Source organism: Anarhichas minor, unplaced genomic scaffold (assembly GCF_050575085.1).
Source record: "Anarhichas minor isolate MPS153535 unplaced genomic scaffold, ASM5057508v1 ptg000027l, whole genome shotgun sequence".
NCBI lineage: Eukaryota > Metazoa > Chordata > Actinopteri > Perciformes > Anarhichadidae > Anarhichas > Anarhichas minor.
The window spans coordinates 14995142-15020193 of record NW_027466473.1 but is presented as its reverse complement, the minus strand read 5'-3'; the positions used below and the strand labels follow the sequence as shown (position 1 = coordinate 15020193).

Below are 25052 nucleotides of genomic sequence, written 5' to 3'. Positions count from 1 at the left end.
GGAACGTGTGGAGGAGATTTGTGCCGGCCGGCCCCTTTTGTGAGATTTCACCTAATGACTGAGCGGGGACTTGAACTGTGAGTGAGTGACTTGCTGTGTGAGTCTGTATGCTGATGCACTGATGAGAGCTGTTTGTGTTAGCTGGCACAGTGGGGCTCGTGTACTCGGCAGAAGTGTTGCGTCGTGTCATCCCCATCTCCTTTTTGGCAAGAGGAGCATGTGAGGTATGCCATGTAATTTCTGGCTGGCGTATTGAGATATTTGTCTGTGTTTCTTAGGGCAGCACATAAGAGGGAGAGACTCGGAGGTGGCGGACATAAAACTGAATCAGATTTGGCTTTGATTGCCGCAGTGTGTGCAGGCCGACCAGCTGGACTTTCATACACCGTCACCTGAAACTGCTCAGCAATATTATGTGATTGATGGGCTGCAGTGCATTTTCAGTTTGCTTCCATGGATCTATGGACGTTTTTCTAATGCTTTTTTTTTCTGTTCCAAGTATAAGTATTGCAATGCTGAAGTCCACCGTCTGTTGCACCATAAAGTGCTGCATGTGTTGGCCGATGCAGGTAGCCCCCCGTGCTCAACACAGCAACCACAGCAGCATCTTCTAATTGACAGAATATGGAGGTGGGATGAGGCCTTTTTGTCTCGGCTGGCTGCTTTATGGTAGTTTATAGTCAGTGAGGTGAAACACAGTGCAGCATCAAGTCACAGCTCCTTTATGGTTTTTTTAGAAATAAAAGGTTAGGTGGGGCAGATCATTGGTGGCTGACCTGTTCCATGATGGTTGTTATGTCATTGTACGAGTGTTCCACCACCTAAGCCTATTGAGCTCCATTAGATGGTAAATCCTCTGTGAAATAGAGCGATGGTCGCTAAAGATTTATCGGATAAGGAATGGTGTCACTTCTGCCCTTTTACAAAACGCTGCCGTATTGAATGTTAAATAGGCTCAAGTCGATTTGCAGACCACTCGCATGCAAATATCAGTGCATAGAGATGAGTGGCTGAGTCTATAGAGCCCTGCTGGAGATCGTAGAACTAGTGTTACCAAGTGCAATGTATTTTTACATTATTACATAAAGTAGGATTTATGTATATCTGGTACCTCTCGAACGCTGTCGCCATCAAATAAACATACAGTATGTGTTCCATTTAGAAAAAAGCATCTGTGCGAGCAACTACCTGTAAGGGTTGCACCAATCAAGATGTTTTTTTCTCTCCTTGCCTTCCCTCTCCTCCCTTGAGATGTTTGTCTGTTTTTAGTTTGATTTCCCCTTTATATTTTAGTTTGAACTTTGACATCCGTACCTACCCCAGGATGTCTGTCACAAACTGCAGTCCAACATTGTGACAATGCTTTTGTTCTCCCAAACCTCTTTATGAACTTCCTGTTTTCGTATCCTTTTTTCTGTTCTTTCCCTCAAGGTCTGGCGCACCTGATGTTAAACCGCCAAGGTATGGGGTCTATTGGTTTGCTTTTCCTTCCCAGCCACCTGATCACAACATTTCCCCTCCCCTGAAATCATTTTAGTTAACTGTGCTGCACTAATATTTCCTCTCCTCTTTTTTCATATACTTGCCTCTTCGTTTTTGCTTCCTGTCATGTTATACTCACTACTCACTCAATCTTTGTCCGTCAAACCCTTGTCCTGACCACTGACTGAGCTACAGGAACATCACCTTTGACCTCTGCAGTTTTTCGCCAAGGTAATGCATCTATGCTCATAGCATCTCTTCGGTTTGGTTTCATGGTGTTTTCAAAGGAAATGAACAGGTGTCAAAAGTAAAAGAATAAAGATATTTCATGCCTCAGGTCCGCACAGAAAGCAGGTAATTGCAGCCCAATTGCCAGGAAAAGATTTGTTGGCATATGACGTTTCTGGAAACCACAGATGCATTGAATGTTGAAGTTTATTATATATATATTTTTTTGCATTCGGTCAAAGAAAGTGATGTAGTATATTGAGCATGCTTTTTTTAAATGTATGTGACATAATAACAACATAAGTGAGTGACATAATGTTGCCCTTGTTACGTAACATTATCGAAGAAAGTCTGCCAATTTGTTTGCAGTTATTTATTTATGATAATTACGTTGTTACGCTTGTTACGTTGAGAGTATTCAGAGTATCAACGTACAACAATCAACGTATCCCATGGTTTGCATACAATGCCAACATATTTTTCTGGCGACTGCGTTGTTTATTGTTGAAATAATCAGAAGTATACACAAACATACTATATTTCTCAAAGGAAATTCTTTAGCATTTTTCTACATTCTGGAGGCTGTTGTATACAGAATTTAGATTTTCAAAAAGTTACATGAGAGTACTGATTTCTCAAATGTGCGATCATTAGGTTGTTAAATAAAGAAATTGTTCAGTGGGTCGCAAATAACGTTTTTTTCCACTGCAGTAGTGTTTATGTGTTGCATATTCATATAAGCACAGATGTCAATCTACTGATGGAAGAGATAATACAGTAGGAGGCAAACAATTAAGAGTCAAGAAGAGACACCACTGTGATGTCCTGTTCTTGTTCATAAACAAAGATATATCATGTTGCTCTCTAAACTGTTTTAACTGAAGTACTGGATAACATCGATGGTCGAGCTCAGGTACTGTCTGTGAGTAAAACCTTGGAAGAAAAACATGAATTCAATGCAATAAAGGTAAACTATTTTGACATAAGATAAAAGGGGCATTTTGACTGAATAGTATGGGTGGCACTGACCGAAATCTGCCGTATTTATGCTTTGTGTTTTCTGCCACGTATTGTGGGATTCAAACAAAAGTCTCCATCCTGTCTCCATGGCAATCAGTGTTGTCTCCAAACACAGACTTTGATGACCCACTCTGCTTGTATAAATCTACTGATACTGCTAATCTCTCATAAAGTTCTCATTTTCCTCTTCAGCAAAATGCTACTTAGACTATTATCTAGAGATAAAATATCTTCTCGGTTGAATTTTGACAAAATTAACACTAATCAAGTTTTCTTTCTAGAAATAACTGAGCGTATTTGGTTATCGTCACAGCTCCTTTTTGTGTTCATTCATTAGGAGATTCTGTTTTTATTTTGATGCTGAAAAGTACGTGTAATTATTATAAGAGATCATTATGAATACCCTGCAGATGTTAGCTGAAATAGTTTTGTATGTCATCTTTGGATTACATTGTTTCCACTCTCATGGGACACAAATTGGGGAAGATGAGAAGAGTGTGTGGCAGTAGCCTGGGTGTTCTCATACACATGTTCTGGTGTAGAACTGATAACACTAATATGGAGGTCATTTATCGTAGATGAAAAGGCTTAAGCGAATACTTCACAGTATGATTACACCAGTTTTTCACCCTCTATAAATGGTGCAGCCTGAGGCCATATTGGACTGTGACATTATAGATTAAGGTTTGGATTCTTTGGTTACTCGCTTTAGGACAAATTTGTTCATGTACAGAAGTAGTAATCGGTCTTTACAAGGCCAAAAGATAATTTTAATTTAAGCTTCTACTTTAATTGATGTGTATGCTGACAGAACAATGCAATTGGATATACTGTATGCTGCTACTGCTTCAACAATGATTAACATGTTCTGCTGTTTTAGAATAAAGCTGCTACATCAAATATTTAGTAAGTCATACAGCAACTGTGTCCCAAAGGCCGACCACAATGTGATCTGTCAGGAAATTAGGCCGTAAACGTAATTGCTCCATTTCATGCATCAATAAGAGGCAGTTGGTAATTGATTATTGAATGAAGATTCATAGAAATATGCCTCCAAGCAAAACTCGGGCGTAGCACAGCAACAATTAGAAACCGCGAAGTGCATCTGGCTTCATGCGATATACATGAGGCATCAAAGTTTTATTCAGCCATTTAATGTTCCGACAAACATTTCTTATTAACTTTGACAATGTCCCAGATTTAGCCTGAGGGCACACTCGAGGGGATTGTTTGATTTGATCTGAATTAATTTGGTCACAAATAATTTCAAATCAAATATACGCCACAGATTTTAAATGAATTAAAAGATTTCTGCAGACTTCAGGGAAATTCAGGAGTGGCTGCTTTTTGCGTGGGCTTCAGCCCCCATAATGCTTTGCTAGTGTGTACACACAGATGTACTGTAAATAACGAGATTATTCAGGCACAGGTGTAGCTTACTGGCCACCTAGGGTGCTTATGCACGTCCCGGCCTCCAGACGAATGGTAAACTGCTGCCGCGCTATCCACATGCTCACACTAACTGACTTACGTTTGGGCTCCACCAGCCGGCAACTGACTCCTCCGCCCCTGAGCAGGTCAGCAACTGCCATCTGCGCCCTGGGCTTTTGGACCACTTTGAAATTAATCTGATGTAAAGCTTGATATTAATGAGCAATACACATGTTGACATTTTCATGTGGTTCAGACACTGCAGCGTGGTGTAATTGCAGCAGAGACTGGAACAGGTGGGCTAATAGGAAGTAGTAGCAGATAATTCATTCCCTCCTGATGGCAAGACACTCTTCCTCTACAGTGTTTGATGTGCATCAGGCTGTGACAGTTAGCAGCTAATGTATAGCTCTGGGCAGTACCTTTACAGATAATCCTGTTTGGGCATGGGGGCAACACCAGCTGCTATTATCTATTTTAAAGTGAACTTGTCCAATGTTCACGTGGCACCCAGGATGCTGCTGCAGCTCCCTCCATATTTTATAGCTGCACACTTCATTGGAATGCCATGAGCAGCGCCCCAAGGACTCACCCCACCTCAAATTAGTATCCTCAATTTAGAGGAATGAGGTGCAAGTAGATAGAGGAGATGGGCTTATGTATAGTAAGAACGAGAGAGGCAGGGGCAGCACAAAGCAGCAAGGTGTGAGATTGAGAAGAGAAGCAGGAGAGACATGCAGAGATTGTTGACACTGCCATTATGTTCCGCTGAGCCTTGTTTTTCTTGCCGATATGGGCATGTATTTGCATGGAGAGATAGTTTAGCGCAATTCTCTTACAGCAGCCAAGGTAGAAGGTTGATGGCTCTGCCCCCAGTCAGCTGCAACATGCAAAAAGAGCTAAACTGCTCCAGCAGCTTCTCTTCGCTGGTGTAGTGTCTCTGATGGCATTTCCTCTGAGTTAGAGCCAAAGTCTGGTGTCAGAGCAAACACAGCCAGTATTACCTTTTTCACAAGCTGGTAAACATTGTTGCTGCAGACACCTCTCAGGAAAGCGGAGATATGGCTCGCTGCCTTTCTAACCACCCACACACTTCCACATTGATGTCTTCATTGTAGAAACCTTGGAATGAAAATATAAATGATTACATAGGATATGATGAAAATCTTTTTATATGGGCCCTATGAGAAAAGCTTTCATGGGTTTTAGATTAAATTGTAGCTGTGCACGAGGTGTTGTTAGCTGCGCTTTCGCCTCACAGCAAGAAGGGCCTGGGGTTCGATTCCCGGGCTAGACGGGCCTTATGTGTGGAGTTTGCATGTCCTCTCTGCGTCAGGGTGGGTTCTCTCTGGGTTCTCCGGCTTCCTCCCACGGTCCAAAGACATGCAGCTTAGGTAAATTGATTACGCTTATTTGCCCGTAAGTGTGGATGCGAGCCTGAATGGTTGTCTGTCGCTATATGTCATCCCTGGGTCCATAGTCTAGTCCAGGGTGTACCCTGCCTTCCCCCAATGTCAGCTAGGATTGGCTGCAGCAGCCCCCCCCCCCCCCTCGACCTTGAACAGGATGAGTGGTTAAAGATGACGGATGGATGGATGTACAGTAAGCACTTTGCTAAATTAGGCCAAAAATACTTCTGGTGTCCCATAATCTCAACCACTATAAGTTGCCTTCATTGTTCACTGCACGGACTCTGCACCTCCACTCAGTGGTTTACATTTTACCTACAACATCAGTCAAATGCAGAACTTCCCATTTAAGCTCAACAACAATAGCTTAGCAAGTTGCTGTCTGCTCAGTAGTTGAGTAAGTACACTGCTCAAACAATAGAGACTAATGGGACCACTGATCCTGTTGGCTTAAATTGGCCCCGGAGTTCAGAAGCCGACATTTACTGTACAAACAAACATAAGCTTAGGGGACAGCTTATCTCTCGAGCTTGAAACGACTTGTTCCGTAGCTTTGAGGCTGTAAGCAAGCAAAAGAAGGGATGTCTGTACCGGCTTGAAACAGCCCATTTATGAGTTCAAGAAATGCGTTATACAATCGGTAGCATTATGTACTCCTGTGGTTCAATGTCAAAAAGTACAACCCTGGAAAAGTTTACTGTGAATTTCAATATTATTATGATATTATTGTCAAAATACATAAAGTCTGTGTGCAAGGCCTTAGTGACTTACGAAGCAGAATTGATACAGTTTGTTTTGTCATTCTGTATACAATACGGCCGAGACAAACCCCACAGGACGAGTTTGCAAAATCACAAAACAACATTTGACGCAAAGCTGCATGACCTCTTGCCACTCTGGTGTCGAGTTCAGTTTGCTGCGCTCATGTTGTTGCATGACTTCACAGTCTCAAGATTTAAAACTTGCTCCGGAATAGTTTTCATTTCCCAAATTCATATAATAATTTGTATTGTACACATGTTTTCACGTGAGAAAGGTTTCTATGTGCAAACATATCTGTGTATCTATCTGTCTCTCTATCGATCTGCAACAATTTATTCAAAATCTTGTCATTTTGTTAGTCATTCAGCTTATGTTGGCAATAACTGTCAGAAACAAACAAATCAAAAAGCTTCATCTTGCGTAAGGTGCATCACTGTTGAATCAGCTGTATTGTCGAGAATGATTGTGTGTCATACTATCAGAAGGTATAGTGATTTTGTAGCACATATGAATAGCTCCACAAATGTGTACAGTACAGTGCGTGGTTGGTTCAAGTTAGTTTTGGTGTTAGTGAAATTTGTTGAATAATACTACACTGTGTATTTTCTACTCATTTTGTTTCGCTCACCAAAGCCTTACCTATCGCAACATGTCACTGAGTTAGTGAATATACTGAAGTAGGTAAGTCAAACGTAAGTCTGGTGACTGAGACAATTATCGAAGATGTTTCTTCTCCCCTCTTAGGGCAGGAGGAGTCAGTAGCCACCTTCAAAGGCAATGAGTTCTTCAGCTACAACCTGTCCCAGACTCCCATTCAGAGCAGTTTGGATGAGATCACGCTGTCCTTCCGTACCCTGCAGAGGAACGGCCTGCTGCTTCACACAGGGAGGTCAGCTGACTATGTCAACCTGTCCCTGAGGAACGGAGCGCTGTGGCTGGTCATCAACCTGGGCTCTGGTGCCTTCGAGGCCCTGGTGGAACCCGCCAAAGGGAAGTTCAACGACAATATCTGGCATGATGTTCAAGTGACACGCAACCTCCGCCAGGTGGGTATACACCCAGCGCCTGTGACTTGCGTGCACCTTTCTTGTATCTTTCAGGTACACTTACACACAATACATACTTATTTTTGACATTTGGATCAGAGTCTTATAAGGTCATGGTAAAACCAGTCTTATATGAATAAGATTTATAGTCCACTATCATTGTAAACACAAACAAAAACGGTGTTGGCTTCTGTTGAATGTTTAATATTTCTGCTCTGCTGGACTCCCTATCTCCCATTTTCCACGTTCTGACACTGTAGATATTACAAGCTCATATTAGGTCATTGCCCTCTTTCTCATGAAAGAGATTGCTTCGGCGGAGTCGAAGTCCGTTTGTAATCAGGCAAGTTTTTTTCTGCACCCACAAGACTGATGTAAAGATTTTTTTACCTTATTGAAAGAAAGACTCAGCACATCCATGGCATTCAGGTATCCTGCAGCAGCGATGAAGTCTCTGCAGCTTGGTCTTTTTTCAACCTCTACAGAATAATAATTGTCCCACAGATTTTCAGATTGTCACTCCACTTAAACAAAAAGCCAAAAACAAATGCAAATGCAATCTTGCAGCAGTATCAGAGAGGTCATGCAGGAAAGAGTGGAGCTTTATATAATCAAGACAGTCATTGCATGTGTCCAATATTGTACTGCTGTACCTACTGTGCTGTACTCCAGCGGAGTACAACTCGGCCCTAAGGTTTCATACTCATTAACGTTTTCCACTGGACAAAGCACAGTGCTTAGTTTCTGAATTAATTGAAAGCCTGCCAGGATGTGTCTGTGTTAAATTAGATGTTACCCTGCTGGCACTCTTTTTTGACTGTAGTCACTCTACAATTACCCATTTCTGTGTGTGTGTGTGTGTGTGTGTGTGTGTGTGTGTGTGTGTGTCTGTGTGTCTGTGTGTCTGTGTGTGTGTCTGTCTGTCTGTCTGTCTGTCTGTCTGTCTGTCTGTCTGTCTGTCTGTCTGTCTGTCTGTCTGTCTGTCTGTCTGTCTGTCTGTCTGTCTGTGTGTGTGTGTGTGTGTGTGTGTGTGTGCACACAAAAGTTTGCTCTTTTAGGTACCTAATATCAGTACTACATACCGGTGACTGTGTTCGATAACTCAACTCAACTCAAGCCGATTTCTTTTTAGCCGAGGTGCAAAGTAATAGTTTGGAGTGCATTAAAAAAACTACAGGACAATAGCACGATATTGAAACCTTAAGGAAATGAGGCTTCTGAAAGCAAAAGGGGTCCTAGCATTGTATTGCTAAGTAAACTGACCACTTAGTAAATGTACCTGAACCATTGCTGAACTAAATATGTTTTGTTTACAATGAGCTTTGCAATGCACAATTTTTTTTTGCTAAAGTAGGACTCATTTTGCATCTAGCTCTCTCATCATCACCAATATATTCTGAACCTGACACATTAAGCTGCATATAAAGTTGCATCCTCCTCCACATCTATTTCCTTACCCCGGCTTCCAAAAGAGCAGCAATCCAATGCTTCCAACGTCACTTACGCTTTCAGCCATGCATTTGATCCCTGTGTAAATTGCTTTCCCTTCAGATAAGTTACCCCACTGACATGTAGATACGGGGAACTGTAACCCTCAAGAGAGTGCTGGTGGAAACATTTTATTAGATCCGGTGGTGCTTTTTTTCAGCTAGAATTCCTCCTGTTACTGGCTCCCCCTCCATTCGTCTTTTCTTTTCCTGTTGTGAGCAAACATATTGTTGCTCTGACCCTTATTAAACATGCATCTACCTATTTATGGGCCTGAAATGTACGCAGTCACACACAACACTAACATGCACACATGATAGTGTAATGTTAGAGGTCATTCTCAAAGTGTACCAGCCAGGACTGGAACCTGAATATTATCCCGCTGTGTGCTTCTAATTAATGATGGTTTTGCCTAATCCAATAATTACTGTACCATCGCCTCTGAATCTGAAATGCCAGTAAAGTATCTTGGGTGTCATGATGTGGTGTAATACTCATTATTAGAAACTGGTCGTACATTTCTAGACGTTGCGGGATGTAAAAGAAAGCAGCATCAGTTTCCAGGCATGAAAGCACTTTGATTTTCTGAATTTTCCTGATGTGCAGTATCATCAACCCACAGTTAAGCCCTGCCATTGTCCACTGTTCAAGCTAAAGATACTGAGGGCACCACCACTAGATAGACAGAAATCAATACCTGCCAGCACCAGTGAATGGAGGGGCAGGACCTCGTTTCAGAGACCTGGCACCTGAACATACCCTGTCAGGTCGTTCTTTTGTCTCTTATCGTCTTGCTTTCAACATACCAGATTTTACAGAATAGACACCACAGATATCACAAAGTTAAGTTCCCGAGATATAATGGCTTGAGCTGACCACCACAGGTCCCACATTTTTAATCAAGTGTTATTTGTATGCTTACTGAGACCTGAGAATCAGGCCACACCACTACAAAGTGTATCTACTAAAGTCAAGGTCTATCGGATCTGGTGGTGGTAGTGTAGTTTTTATACTGTCTAGAATGCCAATTGTTCCCTAAACACATTATATTGTAATTGCTTAAATGAAAATGAAAATGAATCAATATTATCGCAATAGAAGACTAAATTATGTAATGGTGGTGCATGAGTATGTGTATTTGATAATTGAGAGAGCAGTGTCCTCATATGAATTGGTCTCTGATATTTTACTAACTTACTGGCCTGAATTTGAAATGATTGTATGTATGACATCTTTCCACTCAAGCCTTGCATTTATAAAATCCTTTTGATTCGTCTGAAACATTAGAACAATTAGTTGACATCTCCCCTGCCTCCTCGGAGCTCTTATTCATTTAAACTCCGTTTATCACAGGAAGTACACAGTATATTAATTAGCATTTCCCTGCAGATTTTTCTCAAAATTGATTTTCTTTCAGTCACTAAGAAATCGTTAGTGTTTTCACTTATTACCCCAAAGTGGGAGATGCTGCCTTTGTGCAGGAATAAATGTTAACTGTAGGCTTATTGTCATGGCAACAGGCATATCATTTATTCTCCTATAGCCCTGTTCAGTCATTCATTTCCTTTGTCTCCGTGCACCGATGAGACTGATATTGGAATAATCTTGTTTTGTTGCTGCCAACACACAAGCGATGTAGCTTGCCATCTTGATATCTTTAATCTCAAATTAATTGAGTACATTGCAGCATTCATATAGCTTTTGAGCCAAAATATCAGTTGATGGAATATTTATGGTATATTGACTGCATCGCAATCCTGCTAATATATCAGAAACAGGGATCAGATGAGATTAGTGAACCCTTCAAAGCTGTTCTTGTAATTGCCTTCAAGATCCAACGTTAAAGCAAGCTCAACTAAATCAAGAAATGAGGCATGAAATAATTAGGACAGATCTTTTTCTTACTGACTTAAAATCTCTCTTTTTTTTCATCACACACTCCTCTAGGTAACGATCTTGGTGGATGGGATTCTCACCACCACCGGCTACACCCAGGAGGACTACACCATGCTGGGCTCTGACGATCTCTTCTACATAGGGGGCAGCCTAAACACAGCCGACCTGCCAGGCTCCCCGGTCAGCAACAACTTCCTGGGCTGTCTGAAAGATGTGAGTACAGCTTGACCTCGGTCCCAGCAGAGCTCTGGAAATACTATCCTACCCTCCTTAGGTAGCACTACCCCTTCCCCTTCTGCGTATAGAAAATCACCCCTCACATTCATATTGGTTCTCCAGTTGTAGGTTGTTTGAAGGAGAAACAATCAGCTTCATATGCGCTGTGCAGAGCATATGCATTTATAGATTCCTGAGGGAATCCCTTGGAGAACTTACCACTAATACACATCAGAAACAGATGCATCGTCCTCATTCCTGAAACACAGTCTGAACTTTTCATCACTATTTCCACATTTTTAAGCTTTTTAACTCTGCGCCTGTACCTGTCAAATTGATTATCGTGAGCAAGCGAGTAAAGATGATGTACTTAATATAGACAAAGCAGTGAATAATGGATTAATGCCTAATTTCAGCCTGGCCTTACAAATTTTTAATGAAGTGAGCAATCTCATGAAAAGCAAATAACATTCTAGTGTAAGTGCATCAAAAGTGAATGAAATGCTTTCCCTTACCAAGGATGGATTAGGAAGAGACATCGCTTAAAACAGGCAGTAGTTTGAATTAAAAGTGTCAAGGTGGCAGATTGGTGTATATATACTGTATATATATTTTCTTGGGGTCAATACCCGGCGCAAACAAATTAGTTTTCTTGGCAGAGACATTTGCGTCAAAGGATATAAGACCATTTATTTCATAAATGCTTCTAAACTGTTATAAGGCTCTGCTCTTGATCCCCATTAAATCCAGCTGCATGGGATTCAGCAGGGAGTACAATGCACCAAGGACAGAACAGACACATCACTTAGAGGATGCACAAGGCAAACGGAGTAGAAATAGCCTGACTAGGCTAGTAACAGCAGCAGCAAGTTGGAGCAAAGTATAACAAGCAGCAGCTTCTTTAAAGTTTAGAGTATGTGTGAAAGTGAGAGATTGGAGAATTATAAAGAATGTCATATAGTCTGCTTAAAAGTAGATCGATGACTTATTTGAATATTGATGGAGACTTTGTGCTTCACTTCGGTGCTCTGTCAGAACTACCATACAAAGATTACTTTTTTAGTTTCTTATTGGAACCCAATCAACAAAGCACTTTCACTTGCCAAGCTCGAACCACAAAGCATCTAGTTTGTGCAGTCACAGAATGTATTCATGGTGGAGAACTGAAATCTTCAGACAGCTGCACTGGTGTCTAAAATAAGTAATCTGTGTTTCAAAGTTCACGCACAACACATAGAAAGAGAAGTTACGGAGAAATTATTTGCATCATCTGCTTAGCTACGCAGGGCACGAGGAATGACTATATCGACTGGTCGGTCTGTTGGCTTTGACTGAAATATCTAAGATATTATTGGATGGCTTGCCTTGGAATCTTGACAGACATTTGTGGTGCCCCACAGGTGAAATCATACAGACTTTGACCCCCTGACGTTTGATATATAGGATTTTATTAGTGGTTTTGAGTGAAATGTCTCAAAAACTATTAGATGGATTGCCGTCAAATTTGCTAAAATCTATATTTGACCTGTACTTTTGTTTTTGCATGGTAAAATACCTGCAAAACGAATAATCAGCTTCAGCTTTAATTGTCTGTTTAATAATAAATATGAGCATGCTAACTAAGATATTGAACCTGGTGAATAATACCTGCTAAGCATGTTAGCATGCATATGTTAGTATTCTGCTCAAAGCACCGCATGACTTAAGTACAGCCTCAGAGAGCTGCCAGCATGTTGTTAAAATATGTTTTGTGCTATTGCATTTCCTTGTGAAAATCTGAAAATCTGTTTAATTTTGTGCATTAAACTCAATAACTGAATATGTATTTGTTTTCGTTTTAATAAATCACATGGCATAAACATTTTAAAACACTCAAGCATTAACTGAATGTTTTCAAACGGAGTGTATGCATAAATACCCTGCAGTGTGAATACACTGAATGAAAATTAGATGTTATTTATGTACAGGTTATTGTCCCAGCACCCTGCCAATGCTGCAACCCCCGCTCTGTGGGTGGTGCGGCTGGTGGTGGTATTTAGAACTACTACTGCTGTGGATAGTCACACAGATGTACTGTAGGCATGCAGGGAGAGTATGACGGGATAAAAAAGTCTATGGGATGACAAACCCCAAAAGTCCCAGTAATGAGGGCGAGCGTTGGCAGAGGCATCGCTGATCAAATGGGATCAGCACTGCCTAGAGATCCAGGAAGCAAGTTCAGAGACGGGTCAGTCAAAGCCAGAGCTCTGAGTTTGGTGATGAAGGACAGGAACAAAGCTCGGCTGTGAATGGAAAGAATTCAACCATACAGGAAAGAAAAGTGACCAAATAGATGCACTGCTTATAGAATACATATTCTAGAGGCATATCTGTCTTATTTTATTGATTGTAAAGAGTTTGGGCCATGAGTAATCTCCCAAGACGTTCCATGTTAATAGATGTGAGTGCTGCTGGGTAGAGGCCATCAGGTTCATCAGGTACAGGAAAATAATGGCCACTTACAGACGAGTGTCACGACTACAACAACTAGCAAGGAGAGATTAATTTGTCTTTGAAGCCACCAGGTTATTGGTCTGGAGTATGTGTGCCCACAGTATATCGCACACTGCATCATTAGGTCCGTCTGCTTTAATGCTTCAAAGATTGTACCCAATTTGGTAATGAAGAATGTGCTCTCACGGCTGTTAGCAGCAGAGAAGGTCTTCATTCTCAGACTGCTGTTATTCTTCACCACTTGAGCATAAAAGACATAAGGGTTTTGTCAATCGACACTAGAGGAGCTTTATTCTTCCGTTTCGGGACACTCTGTAATCCTTGTCACATACAACAGGCGTCTGAATTGGTGAAATAGGATTCCACTTCCTGTATTGTCCCCTGGCTTATGTAATAGCCCTGCAGAGGTCACAGTGTGCCTTTTCGTAGCCAGCTCTGTATTTCTGTTAGATGTGGGGTTCTTAGTCGTAAACAATATCTGTATGTTCCTGCTAGCGCACTGTTCCGCTTTGTATAGGTGCCTTGATTGACTGTCTTCCCATTTAAAATGTGCCTGTTACACTCATTTCTCGATGGTCAGTTTCACCATCTGATTTCCCTGCTTAATTAGTCACACTGAGGCAGTGTGAAGTGTGATATTGGCTCAAATTGCCTCTCAGCTCTGCTGTTAGTGTGGTGTGTCACCTCAGGCTGTGACTGGTCACCGAGTGATGTGGCAGATAACACTGGGCTCGGGGTGACTTACAACTGATACAAAATGAGACAAGGATTGCTGTCTCCTGCTGTGCATATTGATGAACCCAGAATGGAAGTCGAAAATAATACAATAACGGCACAGAGAAGCCCGCACAGGCATTACACTGAAGTATGCTTTCAGGACAAACAGGCAGGTTTGTATGTAGTGTAAGTAGATATCTTCAAAAAGGTTTTTGTATTGCTCTCCGTTTCCTGTGATTGATCTGAATTTCTAAATAAATAGCCTGACATTCCTCAAAGACAGAAGGAGGTCTGTTGTGTGTTCACTTCAGCCAGAGTGCATGATCAGATTTGTTTTTACCGCTGTTCAGATGTATCTGCATCGTGAGCTGAGCAATGTTTGTTCAGTTTGTGCCCTTTTACATCTACTAAATTTACCTATTTAAATACTGAATTGTGTGTTGTGGCTTTCTCCCACCCACCATCTCTGCTTGGACTTGATCTCTCCCGGTTTCACTTAGTATAAGCACATATAATTATTTGCTATTGTGTAGGTGCTATGACTGTGATTCCTCCTCTTCGAATGTAAGATTATTCTACTGTCAGACCCATTGTACGTTCCTGAGTGACTCAGCTAAATGTCTAAAATGTAAATGTTTGTATTTGCATCTACATCTAAATGCATTTCCCGATTGTCAAAAGCATTTCAGCTCTTGCTGCCTTTTTTGTTTTTGTTTGAGTAGCTGTAAAATACAATGCGTTCAGTTCACAATCTCCGCACAGACACACAGCGAGATGTGATTCTTTTATCAAGTGCCTCTAGATCTGTTTAATTAAAGGTGCCAGGTTATTGGACAGACCTCTGGAAATGAAATCGTGAGGACATTTAATATCTGAGCTCTGAGTTCAGGGACGATTCGCCGTTTTCTGCTGCGTGTCCTTGTGAATGCTGCTGTGTAATATTGCTTCTAATATTTATTGATGAGTAAAATTCAACCTTTGCACTGAATTTATTGCTCTCTCCAGCTGTCATCTCACCACAACATCTCTCTTAATCATTAGGTGGTCTACAAGAATAATGAGTTTAGACTGGGTCTGTCACGACTGGCTGAACAGCAAGACCCAAAGATTAGTATCCATGGTGACCTGAAATTCAGCTGCGAGGATGTGGAAGCCCTGGAGCCGGTCACCTTCGACACGCCGTCTGCCTACTTGACATTGCCCAGGTGGAACACAAAGAAGACGGGCGCCATATCTTTTGACTTCCGCACCACAGAGCCCATCGGCCTGCTGCTGTTCAGCCACGGCAGTCTGCAGGGCACGCAGCCCGACAAGAAGCCCAGGGCCGACTTCTTCGCCATAGAGCTGCTGGATGGATTTCTTTACCTGGTCATGGATATGGGCTCTGGCAGCATCAAGATGAAAGCCAGTAACCAGAGGCTCGATGATGGCGAGTGGTGCCGTGTGGACTTCCAGAGGCGGGGGCGAAACGGTAAGAGAATTGTGTGTATTTGTGAGGGCAGGGGAAGCCTTCTGTCAGCTTCTGTTACTGTGTTTCTTCCTGATTTAGCTGTGGAGCAGAGCTGTGAAACCGCCATATGCCGGCATGGATTCAGTCACATCGGCACGCTCTTGCTTTTTATTCACCACACTGAAACATGCATGCATATTAGGTTTTAATTACGATGATATTTTCAGATGCTGTAATCTATGTATGACATTTTGAAATCTGTGTTAACCTATTTCACAAGTGGCCAATTATTCAGTCACCTACTTCAAATTGGGCCCTATTAGTACAATCCAAATGTCTGCCTTATTAGTAGAAGCCAAAATACACACAGTTCCTTCTACTTCTTCCTACACTTTTCTTTAAATATATTCCTTCTCAAGCAGGCTAATATGACAATGCAGATATCTTAACTTTTCCGGAGCAAGTTTTAGTTTCAGCTCCTGCTTTTGCTCACAGGACTGGCAGTACAGCTTCTAAATCCACACTCTTTAAAGCAAGCAGGGACTTATGCCCACTTCCTCAATGTCACAGTCTGTTCTCACTTCTCACTTAGCACAGCCCACACACACCTGTCTTCATTTTCTGCAACAAAAACATTGTGTAAGTACAAATTGACTCACTGCCCACCCGACAGGCTTCATCTCCGTGAACAGCAAGAGCGTCCCCTTTTCTGCTAATGAAGGCAGTGAGATCCTTGACCTAGATGGGGACATGTATCTTGGAGGTTTACCTGAGGATCGCCATGCCCTCATGCTCCCCCCTGAGGTGTGGACCGCCTCCCTCAGCCTCGGCTACGTGGGCTGTGTGAGGGACCTCTTTATTGACGGACAGAGCCGTAACCTGTGGAGGCTGGCGGAGGTTCAGAGCGCCACAGGTGTCAGCAGCTTCTGCACCAGAGAGACTCATGTCAGGTGTGCCAGAGACACATGTGCCAACGGTGGACACTGCAGAGAGGGCTGGAACCGCCACATCTGTGACTGCAATGGTACTGGCTACCTAGGTCCCAGCTGTGAGAAGGGTAAGAGTTTCTGAGAACGACGTTAGTGGATGGGGAGGAGAAGTGACTTCAAAATGCTGCTGCAAAGCTTTTATCACACTTTGGCTGGTATTTTATTTATTAAGTTAGCTGTGTAGTGGCTGGAAAGTGCCTTAATGCTCAGGTCTCCCAAACAATAAGAATTTAATTTGCAACTGCAGTATGATCATCTACGTACTGTATAATGACACACCTATTCAAGAGTTGAGTGCTCTCAACTGAAAGTAGCCCTTTTAGTTCATATATATATATATATATATATATAGTGATTTATTAATGAATGATCAGTATCATGAGGTTGCCAGTGTGCCAGTGCTGTGAGTGTTTCATTAGAAATGCAGTGCTGCCTCGACAGAGTCATTCGGCCTGAATCACTCTGCATTTACCATGCAGATGGTTTTCTCACAGAGAGGCCAAATTACGCAGATCCATTGGCTAACAGTAAAAGCTAATAGAATGAGGGATGTATGAAAATCCCTCTTGTATTGCATGGGTATGATGGGTATAAATCCTTCAGAAATTTGATTGCTGCTGTAATCTCGCCGCTGTCTCCACATGCTCCAGGCTTTTTCTGCCATCTGGTGCGACTGATGAAAACTGCAATCTAAAATGATATCATGCCCTACCGGAGATAAGCTCAAATTCAGGTTTCATTCCGTAAATGCCACTTTGTGTTTTTAATGTAGCGTTGTGATTCCCTCTGGGGTTCAATGTCTGCTAACGCTTCCTCTTCCCGAAATCCGTAGAGGCCACCATGGTGAGCTATGACGGCAGCATGTATCTAAAGGTGGTGATGCCAAGGACGCTACACACAGAGGCCGAGGATGTGTCCCTCCGCTTCATGTCCCAGAGGGCCTTTGGCCTACTGATGGCCAGCACCTCTCAGCAGTCAGCCGACACCCTGCGTCTGGAGCTGGACGGAGGCAGAGTGAAGCTCACTGTGAACCTGGGTAATGCTGCTGCGGCAAATACGGGCAAATAATACCAGTTGACCTTTTAAGGGCGTGTCACCAAGCTAGAGTTCTCATGGTATTAGTTTTGTCTCTGACTCTCCCATATTCATCTTCATACACAATAACTACAGTTGCTTAAAAAGATCAGCACATCCCTTGAACCTTTTGCATGTTGGTAGAATTTATTTGTATTTTTGTGCAATTTTATTTAACCCGATTAATGAATTGAATAATGAATGGTCAGTTTCAAATCAAGGGGATAACATAAAACATAAAAACAAACAAAAAAACCAAAGTGATAACATGATGAAATATGGACATATGGAATAGTTTGGGTAAGGAATATTCTTCTCAACAATTTATTTTTATCTCTTTTTGCCAAATAAACTTTGGTTTCCTTATACCAGGAAATGATAAAGTGGTCAATCTATGGATAGGATTTAAATAGATACTTCAGATACTTTAGGAAGTGCGCTTTTTCACTTCCTGGGGGAAAGTTAGATGAAAAGACTGATTCTACTCTCATATCTATCCATGACGTATAACCCAGCAGAGGTTTAGGTTAGCTTAGCATAAGGACCAGAAACCAGGGGACACAGATAGCCTGTCAGATGGCAACAAAATCCACCACTACCTCTAAAGCTCAGTAATGAATGTGATAAATCTTTTCCTTTAAGTCATCCAGGGTTTACTTCGGACATTTTGTTTTTGCTTGTAACACAATTATTTACCATTTGGCTACCGGGAAGCCCCAAAATGTATATTTCTATACAGTTAGATAATTATCACCATATCTTATCAACATAAGAGTACAAAACTGAACAACCGATGAAGAATGCTGTATCTAAATTTTAAATAAATCTTTAAAAACAATTCAAAGAAGTAATTTTTCAATACAAATAGGTATAAAACTCAAGAGATTCAATGTATTTTTAAACAACTGTAGGTGTGTATGCATATTCTGCCTCTCTCTTTGTCTCTGTCTCTCTCTCCATATCTCTCTCTCTCTCTCTCTCTCTCTCTCTCTCTCTCTGTGTGTCTCTCTCTGTGTCTCTCTCTCTCTCTCTCAGTTCATCCAGTGGTCAGGTCTCATCTGACCGTCTCGGCTCTTTCAGCCCTTCAATGGCTTGTCTGCAGTTCAAGGAGAAGGCAGTCAGAGACCAGATCCGCCATTACTCTCAGAAATTACCACTTAGACCGCTCACACCATAGATGTGACCATAGTAGTTCCCTCCCCTCACATTTACTGGCCTGTCCAGTTTAGAGTCGCTTCACTGAACAGAGGGTGCCAGTGATGGACACACACTTTTTCTCTCACACACACACTCACACACGCATACTCACACACACTTGCAGCAGAAAGTCACTCTGGTCTCTGGTTGTCTGTATCCACTGCTCTGTGATGGTTGACAGCTTGAGAGCACACCTCAGCCACATGACTTACACCGATATATTCATGTGCAGTTGGATAAATTAGTTTCATTATTCAGAACATGGAAATGATGAGTGGGTGACTCAACTTTGAGAATAAAAATGTGAATATTGCAGCTGTATTTAGAAGGTATCAGTTGAAGTAGACTTGTGTACAATTTAACAAAGCATCATATTTGGGCTGGGGTCATCATTTTCATGGTGTAATGTTAATTGTGGCTGCAGGTTGTGCAAATCGCCCCTTTCCTCTGTATTTAACTTAGAAAATATATTTCCATCAGACCTGCAGAAAAAGCAGGAGACTGGATCATTTCAGTGAGCAGCACTTTGAGTTTAAGAGTGAAGACAGATCAAGGTTTGTGCTTTTGAGTAGAGGTGCATTGGTAGAAGAGTAAATACCCCGTAGACACTTAAATTACACATAAATGACCTTCTCAGTAGTATCAGTGAAATTAATCAATCACATTAATGTCTGCATCACTTACAGTATGAATACATGTAGGCTGACTTAAACAAATATAATACAAGAAGCGATATTGCACATGTCAAAAACTGAGATGATTAGATCCCACAGGAAAATATATTTTTATAAATATAAATTCTGCATAATCCCAGTAATTGCTCTAATTTGTTTTTTAGCCACTCTCACCTGTTCTTTAAAGTAAATTATTTATGCTCTTTTGGGTGCTTTATTCGGTATAAAAATCCAAAATACCAAAATTCCAGCACAGGTTCCATTTTTTGTTATCTCTTTTAGAGGATTTAGCTCACAGCAGTGCATGTTTTCTGTATTACCCCAAGAGCTCGCGTCAGTAATCAGTTGCAATATCTGAAACAGTCAAATTCATTTGCAGATGCCTGAATGTAAGCAGCCGTAGCCGAGCCGAAACCAACACTAAAAATACTACCGGTGCACCTCCACTTTTACGGTCAATAAAACTCTTATTGATCCCAACTCTGATCTGGTCTATTGTTCTACCAGCAGTGCCAGACACATGCTGAGGTTTTCCTTTCACTCACTATTCCTTTTTCTAATGTTATGCACACTACAGGGAGGAAAGTGGCGGTTTAGACTCTCGAGCCTGTCCCCGGATGGTGGGCTCTGAAAAGCACTGAACTTTCTGCAGAATGTACCTTGAAGGATGTGAAATATTCTCCTCTTTTATGCTGTTTTCTTTTTTCTTTTAACCTCACCATCTCACTCTCTCTCTCACCAGATTGTATCAGGATAGACTGTAATCTCAGTAAGTGTCTCCTATGATTATTAACTGTACCATGATTAAGAGAACATGCACTGTGGTATAATCATATGCCTCTTGGTCTATTCCCTCATGAAACAGAACATAATTCATTCATTCCCTTTGTTTACTGGTGCTGTTATGCTACTCACAAGCGTCATTACAAAGATAAGAACAAGAATGAGACTTCACTGTGCGTTTAAATGTAATTGGCATTTGTTGGCTCTTCATTCATGAACTCAACAATTTATTAACAATTTACACATTTTCTCATTATTACATAATAATCGTGTAATCAAATGTAGCTAGATTTGACATACAGTAACCTGCTATTGTGCTGTCAATGAGTCTGTCGTTAATTTGCTTGTGACTAATTTGCTCACATAGCTGATAATTGAGCACAGTTCAACTACAATCAGCAAATCAGCAGAAAAGCAGCACTCTGTCTCAGTTTAGAGAAAAATGGATTTTATCACTGAGTAATCCCACTGTTTTGGCAGAGCTGATATCCATTTAAAGGTCAGCCTGATATCTGATCAATAGATCAGTATAAAGTCATGTGTAAAAAAAAAAAATGTTTTGGGTTAAATGTTGAAACATGTTAGAGAGAGTACCGTTATTTGCAGCCTTTCCATTTCAGAAGAGTACATGTTGTGGAACGTATTATTTTTATGTAAATTAAATCACCACATTCAGTCGGTTTCCTATGGCAACATTTGAATACAATACGTGTCTGAGTCTAACTACTCATCATACATCAACAGACACTTCTAATCTTGCTTTGTGACGTCCTAAAGATAATCGTAAGAGGCATTCTGGACCATATGTGCTATAAAAATGCAGGATGAACAAGCAGGGTACAGTAAATGCACTGTATAAAATGTCTTAATCCTTCAACATGAAGAATGACTTAATATGAAAAATGACTGAGAAATATGACAGCGAATCATCAAATACATTGTCATGAGACATAGGGTATTTAAACGAGCGGACGTAATTCCATTGATTAAAAGGTAGATGAATGCCAAAGGCAGATTTTTCTCTGTATCAACAGAACAGATTTTCTGGTATTCTATACTCTTGTGAAATAGAGTGGTACTTTAGGGTTGTACCACGGTGATTTATGATGTAGATTGTTGCTCTCACCTGATAGTGAGAGACAGGCAATTTAAGTTTTGGTTCAGACTACAGCAGAGGGATAAAAGCTATTGGCACTGGAGAGGTGAACGGCGCTCCGATATAGATCATCCATTACGGAGGAGGCTTATGAATGCTTATAAAAGTTATCACTATAATCGTGTGCAGGCTAAAAGCTTTTTCCCGCCCCTCATGTATGAATAATTCTCTGAAATATGATGTTTAACTGTTAACGTTCAATTTGCAGCCTGAATATTACTCATTATATTGTATTTTATGTACTCAAACATATATTAACATTTAAGCATGTACAATAGGAAAATCAATTACCTGCAGTCTGTACTGTAATTTTGTCTCATGTTAATCTATTGACCTGATTTAATGGCTATACAGCAACAGGGGACACTTTAACTGTTACAACAGATTTACGGCACAAGCCTCAGCCTATAAGCAACAGTCCATTTGATTGAACGGATGACATTGTTTTTCTCTGATCCAGGTGAGTAGTGTGTGTGCATTCACGGGTGTGTGTGGATGGTTGGACAGCAGTGAGGTGTGCATGTACTGTCTCTGTAAACCAGTTCAATGACCCACCTGCAGGAGAGCAATTTATAGCCATTTTTTTTTAAATGGTTCATTGCACGCAATAGAATAATAATGTAAATAGCAAAGAGAATACGTTGAATGTGGCTTATTAAAAGAGGCTGTATATCCTTTATCATCTTAGCTATCTGGCTAATAAGTTGCCCTCTTTACCAGCAGATGGCAATGTACCATCATGCACTGTCCACAGTTTATATGTACTGTATGTGCATCTCTTTGTGTGCAAAATGTACCATTTACCTGATCAATTATGCTGTATGTATGCTACACCAGTGACCTATGGCGATCTGATTATGAATGGCTTATTAATGGATTTTATGGTTGATAAAAGCCAAATTTTAAATTGCAGAATTATCGGCCTAAATTATTTAAATGATCATCATTTAGTGAGCGCTATCATTGAAAAGAATCACAGTTTCCACCATGGACTCCTTGTGAATTTTGAATATTGTTGCTTCGACTACCTTTTAAGGCTTATCTTACAACTTTGATTCAGATTTCTCTTGATTGATCTTGCGGGTGTAGCTTCAAAGAGACGGCCCATCTCCAGCAGCTGCTTGTAAGCCGTCAGCAGGAAGGAAATTGTTGTAAGAACAAATTTTGCTGCAATGCTCTTGATTAATCCTCCGGAGTATGGGGAATAATGGTACACAACACACTTTTTAAAAGAGGCATTTGTCCTACAAAATTACAGAATTACCATAACATGCTTTGATTAACATGCACTTCCTGCGTTCAAAGTCTCGGCTCACTCATAATGCTGACCTGTATAACTGCACCGTGCCTTTGAAGTTATCCTTGTTTGAAAATATGAATCAAATTCAATTTTAGCTGAGGATCAAACTGGACGAAATAGACTCTTTACATGTGCGGCTTGCTCTCGAGCCTCTGGAAGCTTAGCTTGTAAAGCAAAGGCACTTTGATAGGGGCCAACATTTCAAAGGGTTTACTCAGATTTCTGTGTGAAAACATATTATATTCCAGTAATTTTGCTCCCCACTGCGGTGTTAGAGATAGATCACTATCACTGATGAAAAGGAATACAGGCTGCGCAGTCAGTTTTACTATGAGTGCTTCATTTTTATTTACTGAGACAAAATTATTTATGACCTCACTTTCAAATTTAACTACACTAACAAATAACCCTGTAAACATGACAGTAAATGTTTCATTCATGTAAAATCAATGCAGCAGAGCCATCGGTCTTTCTTATTCCACACGTTTTCCTTCCTTCATACTTGGCACTTACATTACCCACAATGCAACTTGACCGTTGACACTTCGGTTAGAGATTGAGGTGTGTTATGGGAGTAGCCTCGAGCTGCTAGATGCAAGCCGCGGGCTACAAAGGTGTGGACACTTTGTCCCCACTATCCAGCCTTCCACTATCATTTCACTATATTTCACTACAGCAACTCTGGTTTGCAGCTCTGTTTTCATGATGGAGATTTACAAGATAAACACTTCTGTTTTTGTGTTTGACATTATTCCAGCGAGTGGTTTGTTTTGCAGTATTAAAGAAAATCCATCAAATATAGAGTGAGCGGGATTTGATGCAATTGATCTGTCTGGTGTGCGTAGTCGATATTCAGCAGGTGGATGGTGGTATCATGCCGTGTGCTATAAGACACTTGATATGCAGCCCTGGACAAAATCTCCAGTCGCAGTTTTATTTCCCCGAGGATGAAACAGTGCAGTGTTCGGAAACCAGTTGATGTTTTCCATTTATTGCCCTCTGTACGTCCCCTGTAATTCTCCTACACCCTGAGCTCAATTAGACAGACAAACCCCTAAAGGCGCAGTCAGCTTAGGCATGGCCAATTAGTTTCCCAAGCGATGTCAGAACTCCTTTGAACTGCCGTGTCGGCCTGTTGCATCGGCACTGATTTGGGATGACGGTGCTGCAGTGGCAAGCTTCTGCACTGTGACCTATTTTAAAACCAGCAAGAAAGCCAGAGGATAGTGTAGAACTCTTGAAACTTAAAGCTATGTGTTTGTGCCCGGTGTAACACTATTTTTCCCCAGATGACATCGATCATATCACTCTATATAAAGAGACAGTATGCATCATACAATTTCAGTATATAAATCATTTTACACATGTTGGCTATTCAACCTGTAGAATAGGAGCTACTACAGCAGTTTCTTTGTTTTAGTCCTCCTTTAAATGTGTTTTGAGTGAGTGCAAAGTATTGGTTGCAGGTGAACGTTGACGGCTGTGCGTGTGTGTGTGTGTGTGTGTGTGTGTGTGTGTGTGTGTGAGAGAGTGGTTCTGGAAGTGAATGAATGTATTGACCCTGAAGAGAGAGCTTCATGTGGAAAGGGTGTATACTGAGCTGATGCGGTATGATTGTCACTCGACGCTTTCCTCCTCTTAGGCAAGGGACCAGAGGTACTCCTGGTAGGCGAGAAGCTGAATGACAATGAGTGGCACACAGTGAAGGTGGTGCGGCGTGGGAAGAATTTGCAACTCTCTGTGGACAATGTGACAGTGGAAGGTATATAGTAGGAATAAAGGAGCTTGCAAAGGTACAGATATTGAAAGGTATTTGAAATCTAAGCTGCATGTTTTGTTCCATAGGCCAAATGACGGGCGCCCACACTCGTCTGGAATTCAGTAACATAGAAACAGGGATCATGACCGAGCGGCGTTTCATCTCCGTGATGCCTTCCAACTTCATCGGCCATCTGCAAGCTCTCTCCTTTAATGGGATGCTCTATCTGGACCAGTGCAAGAACGGAGACATATCTTACTGCGAGCTGAATGCTCGATTTGGCATGAGGCATATTGTGGCCAATCCTGTGACTTTTCTAGCGCAAGCCAGCTACCTGGCCTTCTCCACCTTGCAGGCCTACGCCTCCATGCACCTTTTCTTCCAGTTCAAAACCACCAGTCCGGACGGCCTGATACTTTACAACTCTGGAGATGGTAGTGACTTCATCGTGGTGGAGCTGGTCAAAGGGTAAGTGCTGTGGT

General features: G+C 41.4%; 1 protein-coding gene across 19 annotated transcripts in view; it reads left to right on the top strand.

Annotated features, from left to right (window-relative positions):
* Positions 1-25052, top strand: part of LOC142960000 (neurexin-2-like) — an 85210-nt gene that overhangs the window by 5196 nt on the left and 54962 nt on the right. For 3 of the 19 annotated variants that reach the window (XM_076101555.1, XM_076101548.1, XM_076101547.1), the window contains exons 2-11: positions 1427-1476; positions 7077-7399; positions 10814-10975; positions 15230-15659; positions 16312-16695; positions 17460-17663; positions 20315-20341; positions 24454-24560; positions 24605-24620; positions 24657-25038. In XM_076101555.1, coding sequence (XP_075957670.1) covers positions 1427-1476; positions 7077-7399; positions 10814-10975; positions 15230-15659; positions 16312-16695; positions 17460-17663; positions 20315-20341; positions 24454-24560; positions 24605-24620; positions 24657-25038 — 2085 coding nt within the window. Of the gene's footprint in view, positions 1-1420; positions 1477-7013; positions 7433-10813; positions 10976-15229; positions 15660-16311; positions 16696-17459; positions 17664-20314; positions 20342-24453; positions 24574-24604; positions 24621-24656; positions 25039-25052 lie in introns of all 19 variants that reach the window. The other 16 variants (XM_076101552.1, XM_076101549.1, XM_076101558.1 and 13 more) reach the window with 12 other exon arrangements.